The following is a 12,882-nucleotide window of genomic DNA, read 5'->3' as shown; positions in this document are numbered from 1 at the left end:
CTAGCCGCGTCTGAGCGCAGGTTTGCAGCCACAGAGTGTCAGTGCTGGGAGGCTCCGGGCAGCAAATAGTTAACAGGCTGCTCCCTGCCTGCCCGGGGCCCAGACGTCTGGCACCAGGCACAGAGGAGGAATTCCAAGTGTGCTCCAGGGGAAGCTCTGCAGGGCTTCAAAAGGAGCTCAGGGAGGCCTGATGTTTTTATCGGACATCAGTCCGAAGGGACTTTTTCTGGAGAACATCACAGCTGAAAATAGCCAAACAAGTAAAACTTTCCGGGGACATGGTTAGTAGGACATGGCGGGGCCGGGGCTGTTCCCTGGGAAGGAAATAAGTCACTGGAGAGAGAGTGGCAGGGTCGGTGCAGGGACCTTGCGCTCTGCCCAGCCCAGGAGGTGGCGGGATGAGAACATCCTTAGAGACCAAGAACCGGGACCACGAGGCCCCAGCCAGAGGGACGCCCGGGATTCAGCAGAACTCAATCCCGATGGATTTCTAGAAAGACCAATTCTGCACATCCAGAGGCAGTTTCCTTTAAACTAAGGTTTACTCTTACGATATTTATTTTGCCTATTCACTATTTCGCCATTACTAGTATGCAACGCTCACCGTGTGGTGTGTGATTCGTGTGAGACGCGCTACACTCCACGCACCGCACACAGTGTCTCTACGCCAACACTGCTGCTGCGTGTCACAGCACTGCGCTTACTGCCGACGGACTCCCGACTGTGGAGCCCGTTTACCAGTGAGGAAGCGTCGCCGCAGTGTAACCGGGTCTCCGCGCTGCACACCGTGCGCCCACCCAAGCAGCTGTCTCGGGATGGCTCCCCTGGACTGCGCCCCAGGGGGTGTGAGCAGGGGCAGAGGATGTGCGCTGAGCCCTGGGAGGTCCCTTCTCAACCCGAGGTCCGGAATTTGGAGTCCCCCCAACCCCAAAGAAATTCTGTGCCAAATAGGGTGATCCAAGCCGTGGAGAGGGGACGTGTCTCCAGAACAGGTACTCTGCTCCAGGCGGACAGCTCGGCCACAGCACAGAGCAGACGGAGGCCTGGGTGGGCTGGTGGGCGGAGCCTGGGGGCTGCAAGCTTTGCAGTGGCCGAGCTTCTCTGGCGTATCCCGTGTGTCCATCGCATGCTGCTCATATTATGGGGGATTAGGCTTTTGTGGGCACCCTGGGATTCTGGCCACGGTGTGTGGGCGCTGCTGGTCTCTGTGTCCTGCTAAGGTGGGAGTTTTTAAGGGTGTCTTCCACATGCGCCTTGGTAGGGGCTGTGCTGTGCCCAAGGCCTGGCCCCCGGGGCGGCTCCTTCCCTGCAGAGCTCCCCAACAGGGCCAGGGGCAAAACCGGGAAGCTCTGAACCAATCCGCCCCGTAAGACAACAGGGAGAAAGTGGGGGTGGACGCATTTGTGCTGGGAGGCGGTGCCCGTGTGCTGTTGGGACTTGGCCTACTGCGCGAGCAGCTGACTGCCATCCCGTTTGCAGGGGGCAAGCTGGGCTCAGAGTAGCCAACAGGCCGCACAGTCAGTAGCAGCCGCTGGATTTACACCCCGGCCACACGGCACCGGCACCGTCCTCTGGGCTCTGCTCTCCTCTCTCGTCCTACGGCCTTTCTGTATCTGCCCCCGAGGGTGCCGGATGCTTCCCCCAGGGCTGCTGCCCTGTGGATACGAATCTTACAGGGACACGCGGAGCTGATGACGTGCTGGTGGCACCGTGGGGAGGTGAAGTCCTGTGGGCCTATAAAGACGGGTGTTTGGCTGAAGAGGTGAAGGGCCAAGGAGGTTTGCGGGAGGAAGATCTTGAGCTTTGACCCTGGGCCTGGGCATGACCAAGAGGCGGAGGGACAGAGAGGGCAGGGACGGCCTTCCCTGCCTTGCTGAGGCGTCAGGTCTTCCAGGTGATGACAGAGGCTCAGGGGAGCCTGATCTGAAACTGCTCAGGGGAGGTCACCTGGGAGGGAGGGAGCTGCAGCGGCACGCGGGGCCTGCGCAGGGAGGAAAGGCAGCGGGGCGGCAGGCGGGAAGTTCTTGGCTGTCCTGGAGGGGCTAGGGGCTGAGAACACAGGGGAGGGGACGCCGGCTGCAGAGGGCAGTGGCCATGCCGAGCCCCCCCACTCTGCAGTCCCGCCACAGCACAGCGGCCCCTCCTGTTCCCGGCCGTCCTGGCCTCCCTGCTCCGGCTTCTCCTTCTGTGGGGTGGGGGCGCGGGCGGCCGGTGCAGGGCGCTGAGGAGCTGAGCCTGCGGAGGTCCCGGGTGTTCTGTGGGGGTCACGCAAGGTCCTCGCTCCTTTCTCTTGGTTCCCGCCTGGTCTCCCCACCCGCCTTCTCCTGCCCTGCCGTCCGCTCAGGGGAAGCCCAGACCTGCCCCTGCTCCGGCTCCCCAGCTCCAGCGCCTTGCGGACGTGGTGCGTGCGCTTCTTCCTTACCATTTACTTCGCTGAATTGTATTGTATTCTCCGGGTTTATAAAATCAGAGTAGGCCATGTTAGTGGAGTGTTGAGATTCAGCGGAGGAAAACGGGATTCAGCCTGCGGCGTTTGAGCAGGATTCTCAGCAGAGATGCCTCCTGAAATCCGTGCACGTAAGGCATGCGTGGTTTTTGTGCAAACTGCCGATTGTCACGTCCGTCTGTTTAGCAGTGAGTGCAGGCCATGCCCGGCACCGGTCCTCCCTCCTCCCCAGGGTACGAAAGCCCGAGTGCTCAGTGAGGCGCCGGCTGCCACATCTCAGTGGCGTGGCCGTGGACCGCACGCTGGCCCTGGCCGGAGACAAGTTTGCGGGCAGCTCCCGCGAGTGCCCTAAAGAGAGGCCCTCTTCATTCGGGGACGGGACGGAGAGGATGGCGTTGTTGCAACAAAGTCAACCCTGAGACGGAACCTCACAGTGTGGGGGATGAGGGACAAGAAGGAGGAAGCGTGGGCCCTGGCGGCGTGTGTCTACAGGACAACAAACTCCTCTCTTGGGAAGTCCTCTTCTGGGTTGTCTGTCTTGACGACAGAAGCCAATCCTCACAGATGGTGAGAAATAGGGAATGTGGAAACAGGGTCTCTGCAGAGGGAGTCCAGGGAGGGTGGACCCTAAGTCCAGCACGACCGGTGTGGCTGTGAGAGGAGGGAAATCTGGACCCAGAGAGACGAGTGAGGCCAGTGGCTGGTGGCCGTGTGGCCGTGCCGTGTCTGCAAGCCGCGGGGCGCCAAGGACCGAGGAGAGACGCCTTGCCCCACGAAGCTTCAGAGGGAGCCCAGCCCTGTGGACACCGAGTTTTTCTGCGTGTGGCCCCAGAGTGGTGAGCAAACACATGTGTCATGTTTTAAGCAGCCATGTTAGGGCGAATTGGTTAGGGAAGCCGTGGGAAGCCAGAGCCATCGCCTTTGGTGACGAACTTTGGGCTCCTCATCCCAGTGTTTTCCTACGTTCGTACAAGATTTCTATTCTTTTTCTAATCTGTGAATTATGACCTTTCTATGAATATGAGTTGTTGCCCGGAGTCGGCTCACACGGCATCTACGTGTGGGAGGACACAGACCACGGTGAGGGCACGCTTGCGCCCCACAGACGCCGGGCAGCTGTAGTTGTTGTGCTGTGATCGCAGCTGTCGTTGTTGTGGTTGTTGTGCTGTGATCGTAGCTGTGGTTCTGGTGGTGGTTGTGCTCTGATCGTAGCTGTGGTTGTGGTTGCTGTGCTGTGATCGTAGCTGTGGTTCTGGTGGTTGTTGTGTTGTGATCGTAGCTGTAGTTGTTGTGGTTGTTGTGCTGTGGTTGTAGCTGTGGCTGTGGTGGTTGTAGCTGTCTTTGTCCCGACCCCGTCTGGCTCGGCTTTGGCTCCAGCTCCTGTCGGGGGGGATGGGAGCTGGCTGCAGGGCCAATGGCTGATCACCACGGGGCTCGCTTGACAGGCAGGCCTGGGAGGGAGGCGGAGCAGGGAGCACGCGCTCTGGAGGAGCAGGTCGGGCTGAGGGCCTGCGCAAGGACTGAGCCTGCCTGTCGGACCTGCGCTGTCCAGGGTGGTGGCCCCGCCTCATGTGGTCGTTCACAGGTAAATTTACATTCACGGGGGTTAAGCACTCTTGCCCTGCTCTGTCCCGGGGGCCTCACCGTGTGGGGCAGTGCAGGCCCCGGCCAGGGCCCTGTGCAGCAGGACCAGGGTGAGGGCAGAGGCGAGGCCACCCCACAGGGCATGCCCACGGCGCTCAGGGAGGGTGCCCAGCCTTGTCTGCGGGGCCAGGGCTGCGTTCGGCGTGGATGCTGAGCAGAGCGGAATCCCTCCTAGCAACAGCTAACGAAAACAGGCTGGGCGTGCTGAATGCACCTCTGTGTTGGGGACACTGTACTAAGCACCTTGTATAGTGGCCCAACCCATCTTTTCAGCAACCTGCAAAGTAGATTTAATCAGGTATTTTCTCCACGTCTCTCTGGAGTTAGGTGATTACGTGACCAGCTGAGCAGGGAAATCACGTTCCCAGAACGTTTCTTCCAGCCCCACAGTGCTCAGAAGGCAGGCGGAGCAGGGTCGGAAGGTGTCAGAGGCTGGCGCCGGCCTGGATGGGGAGCTCCGAGCCCAGAGAGGGCCGCGCTCGGGGAGGATGGGGCACGTGCCGGGTCCGGCTCTGCGTCTGAGCGAACCCAGCAGAAAGACACTGACACAGACAGTTCTTGAGATGGAACTTGCACAAGCATGTCTGCGCATGGTGCTGAGGGTGAGTGTGGCACGTGGGGTTGCTGCGCTGCGCGTGGTGCGGGAGGAAGGACCCAGCCTCGACCCGTCAGTCCTCTGCAGATAAAGGCTCCTCTGGGCGTCCTACCGGCAATTAGCGGGAGTCCAGCCTAGAGCTCCCCGCTCAGGCTTGGGGTGTAGCTCCCTGGTGACCCACAGAGCCCTGTCCAAGTGTCTGCATGGCGTGGCCTGTGGACTCCAAGATGCTGCCTGCGGTCCCGGGCTGGCCGCGGGAGGCCCGGACGCTGCCCGGCTCCTTGGGGCCAGTCCCGTGGCAGTGGTTTGGAGCCCATGCGAATGAGGTTCCGCAGCACCTGGGCAGACGTGTGCTTTGTTCTTCCATATACGTCACACCATTTTTGCTAGAACAAGAAGCGTTTGCTGCCTCAAGAAATAGTTGTGAGACGTGAAAATCAGAGAAAAAGCTTTTGGGTCAAAGGCTTAGTTTTCTGGGTGCCGGGTCCCGGAGGCAGAAGGAAGGCCACGCATCAGCCACGGATTTGGACAGACGGTCTCATCGGAGCAGTTGCTAAAGAACCTTCAAGGAGGATGGTGGGGGAGAGGAGAGGTGTGAGGGGCTCAGACACGGGGGTGCAGAGAGGACCCAGGGGAGTGAGACGTGGAGGTGAAGGAGAAGGGCTGTAGGGTGTGAGTAGCACCCGGGCTGGGCTGGCTGGAGGGTCTCCTGCTCCCCAGAGGGGGCCCACGTGCCAGGTCTGGAGCCCTGTGCCCTCTCCCCTGCCTTCCTCACCCAGGAAGGCCCTGGCCTCAAAGGAGGTCAGCTTCTCCCTCTGGGCACAGGATGTGGAGGGACGGCCCATGTGAGGGTGTGGGGGGCCAGGCAGGAGATGCAGGGGCCTCAGGAGATGCCCAGAGGGGAGAGGCCCACGGTGACCTGGGCTGTGTGGCTTAAGTAAGTTCCTGCCACACACTGGAGGAGACAGAAATTAGTTGGGTCACAGGAAACACATATTTGTAGGATTTGTCTATGTTATAACAGAATCGCATTTAAAACTTTGCCACATTCCTGAAAACCTACCATTCCCCTGTGATCAAGTGGCACTACGCTTATCGGAAGTTCTTCGGAGGGGCGAAAAGATCTGCGTGCTAGTCTTAGCTCCACGCTGATTATGAGGACTTCAAAGTTCATTTGTTTAATTGAGATTAATTTGTATACGGGGCCTTAAAGCTTTTAAGGGCTCAGATTCTCCATCAGTTTACTGGAGATAGAAGTGGTCTTGCTTGTATCAACTGTGGATTTTTGTTGGTATCTTGGTCTTCCCTATAAAATTACAGCGGGCTGAGTTTCTTAGGGCAGAGACTGTACTGAAATTCTTATTTCTCCAAAGGTCCTGGCCCCGTGGCTAACACCATGGAGAGGGCAGGCTTCTAAGTTGCCCCAAGTCCCCCATCTCCCGAGTGCATGTGGGCCCGTGGACACGCTGGGGGATGACTGCCGTGACGTGGTGACACCGTGAGAGACCCCGTCCCAGCTGACTGGATGGGCAGGGGCCGCATGGCCAGGGTGGGGGCTCCATCCGCTGAGAGCGACGTGGGCCAACAGCCAGCGAGGAGCTTGGGCCTGAGTGCTGGGCGCTCAAGGAACTGGGTTCTGCGGGGACCGACCAGCCTGGGAGAGGACCGTGCGCCAGGTGAGCACACCGTGCGACACCCCGCCCTCCGCTGGGCAAGGCCAGAGCATGGCCCGCTCAGCACCGGCTGGGTTCCCACCTGCAGAAACGAGCTGCGGCTGGTGCGGTGTGGAGCTGCTGAGCCCGTGGCGCTCTGGAGAGCAGGTCAGAGACCAGCCAGGGCTCCGCGGGTTTCCGGGCTGTGTGGGAGGCTCTGCGGACGCTGCAGTGTCCACCGCGTTTGTCGAGCGGCGAATGTGGAAGTGCTTCAGGAGGGAAAACTCTTGGGAGAATAGCCGGCCGTGCTCCGCCCGGTCGTGCGCTGGAGCTCTGCTGCTCCAGGCAGAGGCGGCTGACAGATGTGACCCGTCCCCTCCAGCTTTGCAGGGGCCCTTTTGGGACCTGCAGTCAGACAGATGCTGGATCTGTTCTTCCTCCCTTGCTTCCCATAAAACACTGCAATACGGAGATTGGAATGCAAAGAAGCAGAACATCTGAGGCGGCAGCTCGGAGGTGGCACTGGGACCTGGTGGGGGCCTATCTGGCCCAGGCACAGGGCGGGAGCGCCTCCAAAGGGCAGTGATGTCCCCTCCTCGGTGGGGGTCAGGCGAGGCGCAGGGAGGGCCGGGAGGGGGCCGGGAGGACCACTCCTGAGGCAGCAGGGCCCCGGGGATTGTCTACGGCGGCGACCAGATTTTCGGACACGTGGTTTCATTCCCTGATGCCATGGAATTCGGGTTTGTCACCAGAGCAGGTCCTGAGTGGAGAAGAAGGTGAACCTCCTCAGTGTCCTCTGCCCTGAGGTGCGGTCTCCGCATGGGGTGGCCAAGTCCGAACCCGTAACGGGGGTGCAAGACTCCTCCACTCCAAGCAACCGGCAGACGTGGGGACATCTTCATGTGGGCCAAGGGCAGGTACGTCCACCTGGACAGGACGGGGGGGTCTCCCTCTGGACAGCAGGTGGTGATGGAGTGGACGCCTGGTGGACAAGCTGCGCGCTCTTCCCTGGTGGCTCTTCCCTGAGCACCTGTGAGCGTGCTGGGCCAGACCTTGCAGACACACAAAGGTGAGCAGGTGTAGACGGTCTACGGAGGAGGCTGACCGTGCAGTCCTTGGATAACTCCCAGCTTCTCTCCTCACTGGCAGGGTGCTCAGGGGAAGGTGACATTCCCTTTGAGTTAGTTTCCTCCTCTCTAAAATGGAACTATATGGATCTCAGGGCACTTTGGCTGAATGTTTATGTATGTTTTTGTGAAAACTACAGCTGCTCAGTGTCTTGGGGAGGCAGGACGGACAGCGTAAGATTTCCTCCTCTGCTTGGGCTCCCAGGCCGACTGCATTTCCCAGCCTCCCTGCATTAGGTGACACAGTGGGACAGGTCTCTACCTGCAGACCAAGAAAGGCCCCTCCAGACCTGGGCCCTAAGCACCGCCCAGTGGGGCCTTGCTTCCCTCGCTCGGGCTGTGGAAAGAAGTCAGCCCTTGGAAGCTGCGTGGAAGGTGCCAGAGCCCCCTCTCCTGCTCCCCGTCTGGTCCTGTCCATGAGCAGGAGACAGACTGTGACTGTGTGTTTGGGCCGCCGGCCTCTGTCCTCTAGTCTCATGTTACGTGAGGCGATTGATTAACAATCTCACATAGTAAGTACTCGATACGATGCCTTTCGTTTGCTGCAATTCTCTTGGGAAATAGGCAGCAAAAGAACATTCTACAGAGGCTGTGTTCGCATTTAGGGAGGACCCAGAAGAGCTGAGGACAAATGGGTGGAGTCACGTAGGCCAAGTAGAGGGTGAAGAGGGTCTAGGAAATGACTTAGAAACATTTCTCTTGGTCGAGGCCCTCAGAAAGATGTGTTACCTCTAAAACTATTTGTTTTTCACAGTTAGAGTCAGTGAACATTAATTTGGGAGAATCTTCCTAAATTTATGTAAGTGGAGTAAGAAGTGAGGTGATGGCAAAGAAGTTGCTCAACGTGCTCGTGTCAAAGGCATAGGTTCCACAGCTGAAGGAGTCCCCGCTTCCCCACGCCGCCCGCTGCAGCCTGTGCACACGCAGGGAGACCTCGTCCCCTGCCCTTGACCTTGGATCGGGGCCACCTCGCCCCCTGCCCTGAGCTGGGATCCGGGGCCACCTCGTCCCCCCGCCCTTGACCGCGGATCTGGGGCCACCTCGTCCCCCCGCCCTTGACCGCGGATCTGGGGCCACCTCGTCCCCCCGCCCTTGACCGCGGATCTGGGGCCACCTTGCCCCCTGCCCTTGAGCTTGGCACTGACACCCCTACCCTGTGCTTGGTGAGGGTCCCCCATGAAGATGAAATTGAACTCATTCCATCTGTAGTCAGCTCAGGCCTGGCAGAACATTCCGGAATCCCTCACTGCTGCTCTCTGCCTGACTCAGGCTCCCATCCTGGAACCGCTCTCCTCTGGGGCTTCCTGCGCACCTGGTGAAGCGCACCTGTCTGTTGTTACGTCTCAGATCTCCCAGCTCTGCATCCGGTGAACACACAGCTGCTTCCTATTTTAAACACAGGCTTGAACCCCTTTAAAAATGCACGAGTCGCTGATGCGTGAAGACACTTCTCAGTGCTGTCACGCACAGGTGCTGTACCAGGGGCTGCGGACGTGAGGAAGGTAAGTGGTCCGCCCCCCACAACAGGTGTCGCGGTGGAGCCGACGGGGGCTGCGGTTACTCAGGACCGAGCAGGAGGAGGGACCACTCTGCTTGGACAGAGGAGTCGAGTGGTGTCACCAAGGAGATAAAAGGGATCGGAGTCACTGGAAACGGGACAGCACCGAAGTCGAGGGTTCCGGCCGCCTGGACCCGCACCCTGGCTCGGTCACTTACAAACTGCCGGACCTCGGGCAGTGAGTGAGCATCTCTTTGCCTCAATGTGCCACAAAATCTCAAACTAACATATTTAAAATGTGATAACCATCTTCTCCCACTTTAGGTCTGAAAGTGTGTATTCCTCCAAAGTTTGTATGTTGAAGCCCCAATCCCCAGTGTGGCTCTATTTAGAGACGGGGCCTCCAAGAGGTAATTCAGGTTACACGAGCACAGGGTGGGCCCTGGTCTGATGGGATCAGCGTCCTCGTAAGAAGAGACGCCAGAGCCTGGGCTCTGCGTCTAGTGAACACACCGCAGGAAGGTGGCTGCGCGCAAGCCGGGACGTGAGCCCTCGCCAGAAACCGAATCTGCCAGAGCCCCCGTCTCCGACTTCCCGCCTCCGAACCGTGAGATAATAAACGACTGTGGTTTAAGCTGCCTGGCCTGTGGCGTGCTGTGATGGCACTCAAAGACTGAGACGCCCACCTCCCTCAAAATGTAGCTCTGCCCCGCGTCACCGGCTACGCGGGGGCTGAAGCTGCGGGTGAGCTCTTCCTGCAGCACGCGCCCGCCAGGCCCTGCTACTTCAGCTTCCTAAATATCAGAGGTCGGGCCTCATCCTGTCTCGCTCGGGTCCCTGGGAAGGGCTCTACCGGCCTGCACGCCCCACCCGCGTCCTCTCCACTTCTCCACACGGGGTGATGCGTGTGGAGCCGGCCCCGCCCTCGATGTGATGTTCTTCCCCGTGCGGCTCCATCTCCTTCTTCAAAACTGAGCCCGAGTCCTGCTCCTGCAGGCAGCCTGCCCTGCCGCCCCACCTGGACTCGACATGTATGTCCTGTGTCCCCGACGCTGGCCTGGGGCTACCTCCTGCGTCGGAATGTCCTTTCTGTCAGGTCACGACGTGTCCCCTACGCTGCAGTCCCTTCCCACCTAGAAGCAAACCATGGCACCCGGCTCTGTGGACCAGACCCTAAGAGAGAAGGTGTCCCGTCTGTGTCAGCGGAACCACTGAACGGTGACTCATCAGCCGCGGCCGAAGGCGGGGGCGGTTTGCAGGTTCCGATCTCCCTGGGAGGAGACCTGGCGGGTCCCACGTTCCTGCGCAGCCTTCCCGGCCTTCCCCGCGTCTGCCATCAGTCTCTCCCAGGGCACGTTCCACGTTGCACCCCATTCTGTCCCGACGGGACTTCTCCCGTCCCTCCGCCAGGTATCTGAGTGCTCACGCGAACCTGCCCCATCCCAGGGTTCCGAGCCGGGGAGCTGGGCTTGGCCTCACTCAGGGTCCCCACCATGGCTCTGCTGCGCCTGGCGTGTGGCAGGCCTCATACGCGCCCAGAAGGCTCCCTGGACCCGGCTGGCGTCCCCTGGCTGTGACAGGCACTGCTTCACTTGGTGTCAGCTGGGACTGGAACATTCCTCTGTCCTGAGTTTTCTGGACTTCTACTCTCTGTGCGTAAAATCAGCATTTTCCATCCTGACTTCTAACTGTCATCACAGGATTCTCTGAGTTACTTTTCCTCTGCGGCCTTCGCGATTTGCCTCTGGTTCTGCCCGTCATCGTTGGAAGGACAGGCCGTTCCTGCCTGATCGAGACTCTTACCTGAGGGACCTTTAAGATCACAGTGTGACATCTATTCAACAAGCCACGGGCGCCAGAGCAGTGCGCCTAGGAGCCTGGATTGGTCCTTGGAGCGGAACGCAGATGCCCTTGGCCTGCCCTTGGTGAAGAGAAACAGGCGTGGGGGTGCGAGCCCAGGGGTGGGACGGGTGCTTGGCATCTGGGGAGGGCTGCGTGGGCACGGCCTGCTCCCCACCTCAGGCGCCCGGGCTCCGAGCCCTCCTGGACGTCCGCAGATGGTCATTCCCTGACCCCGCCCGCCCATGCACACAAAGTTGCGAGAACAGGAGCACGTGCCACACATACAGCCCCTGGTGTTTCCTTCTCAAAGTCAGACGGGTAAAACCCGAGAAGAGGAAATCGTTTCCGGGACATGCGTCCCTGCGAGGCCGTGGCTCTGTCGCGACGTCCATGCTCCGGCAGAGCGCCCGGAACTCCAGTCTTCCCCGAGAGAACGTCCCGACTCCTGTGTCACACAGGTGGGGCTTTAAAAGTTTTTAAACATGTTGCTAACAGCCAAAGATCTGGGGAGGTAGGAGCTGTTTTGGAAGGCACGTTGGCGCCATGTCAAAATCTGAAAACAAGCATTTTTGCTTCCAGGACTACATCCTGAAGATGCGGTTTCGCAGGACACGCAGTCGCGCATGGAAGGATGTTCGCGTGGAGCTCTTCGTAAGGGGACGGTGGGGGCGGCAGGCGGGGCGCTAGCTCAGGGACGCCGCAGCCCTGTGCTGCCGCTGGGGCTTCATCCAGGAGAACCGGACGCACCCGCGGGCTGGGCCCTGGGGCTGCGCTGGGGGACAGACCAGGCCCTGGTCCCTGCGCAGGGTCTGGGGACCCCGGAATTTGCTTGTGTAAAAGGGGAGCTGACGGCGCCGGCACGTGTGTGTGCGCGCGTGTGTGTTTGTGTGTGTGTGCATGTCCGTGCGCACGCATGTGCGTGTACCCTGGCGTCGCCGTGCGAGCTCTTCTGCTCAAGGGCAACTGAAAGAAGGTGGAAACTGCCTGCCTTTGGGAAGGGAGTTGAGAGACCAGGTCAGGGAAAGTACATTTGTTTTTTTTTCTTTAAACCCATCAATATTGTTTGCTTTTTCCACTTGAGCAGGAATTTCTTTAATAATTAAAAAATTATGCTGTCGAAGTTTTTAAGACTCGGTGGCACATACCCCGAACATGCCACGGCCGAGGACGCGACCACTCACCTCCGGTGCGTGAGGAAGCTGCCGCTGACGTGCCCCGACCCGTCGCAGCCTGGCGTGGGGCAGGACATGCCTTCCGTCTTGACCGACTTCCAGGAGAACTGGGAGCCATTCAGGTACCCGTCCTTCTGCCTCTTGGCCGCCAAGGGGCAGCCCGAGGCGCTGCGGTGGGAGGCGTACTTCCCCGTGATGTGGCCCTGGCCGTCGCAGCCGGGCACCGGACACCTGCAGGGCAGACAGAGGGGACACTTTGTTGTCCTGCCACCCCGGACCTGGCCTCTACCGCAAAGTCACGGTAACCTGACAGGTGGGAGGAGGGGGCACTGCGCTGTGCCCAGGCAGGCGGGAGACAGGAAAGGCTCCACCTGGCGGGGGAAGTGAGCATTTCACTCCCGTCCTGGCGGTCCGGAGGCTTCCCTGGGAGGGGGTGTCGGTGCCTGGTGGGGTGACGGGCCCAGCATGTCACACAGACCCGCCGAGGTTGCTGCAGCTGGTGGCACACAGGTGCCTGTCACAAAGACACCACTTTGGAACAGAATCATAGCTCTTCCAGTAGAAAAATGAAAGTCACAAGACATGGTGGGTTATTTTTTAAAAGTCTGTCTTGTGATCAAGAACCAGATGACAGTTACTTGTTTGGCTGTGTTCTCCAGAGCCCGCGAAACACCCTCTCAGCTGGCACAGAGACGGGAGGGGGCACAGAGACGGGGGTGGGCACTGAGATGGGGTGCAGAGACAGGGCACAGAGACGGGGCGCAGAGATGGGGCACAGAGACAGAGGTGGGCACAGAGACAGGGGTGGGCACAGAGACAGGGGTGGGCACAGAGACGGGGTGGGCGCAGAGACGGGGCACAGAGACAGGGGCGGGCACAGAGACAGGGGTGGGCACAGAGATGGGG

General features: G+C 59.9%; 1 protein-coding gene across 2 annotated transcripts in view; it reads right to left on the bottom strand.

Moving 5' to 3' along the window:
• The window catches only part of MYT1L (myelin transcription factor 1-like), a 157,044-nt gene that overhangs the window by 16,308 nt on the left and 127,854 nt on the right, over window positions 1-12,882 (bottom strand). For both annotated transcript variants that reach the window (XM_012662171.1, XM_012662172.1), the window contains one exon: window positions 11,986-12,207. In XM_012662171.1, the coding sequence (XP_012517625.1) occupies window positions 11,986-12,207 (222 nt within the window). The remainder of the gene's footprint in view (window positions 1-11,985; window positions 12,208-12,882) is intronic.

Source organism: Propithecus coquereli, unplaced genomic scaffold, assembly GCF_000956105.1.
Source record: "Propithecus coquereli isolate 6110/MARCELLA unplaced genomic scaffold, Pcoq_1.0 Scaffold753, whole genome shotgun sequence".
In the NCBI taxonomy this organism is placed as follows: domain Eukaryota; kingdom Metazoa; phylum Chordata; class Mammalia; order Primates; family Indriidae; genus Propithecus; species Propithecus coquereli.
The sequence above is the reverse complement of the archived record's forward strand: the minus strand, read 5'-3'. Positions and strand labels throughout refer to the sequence as shown.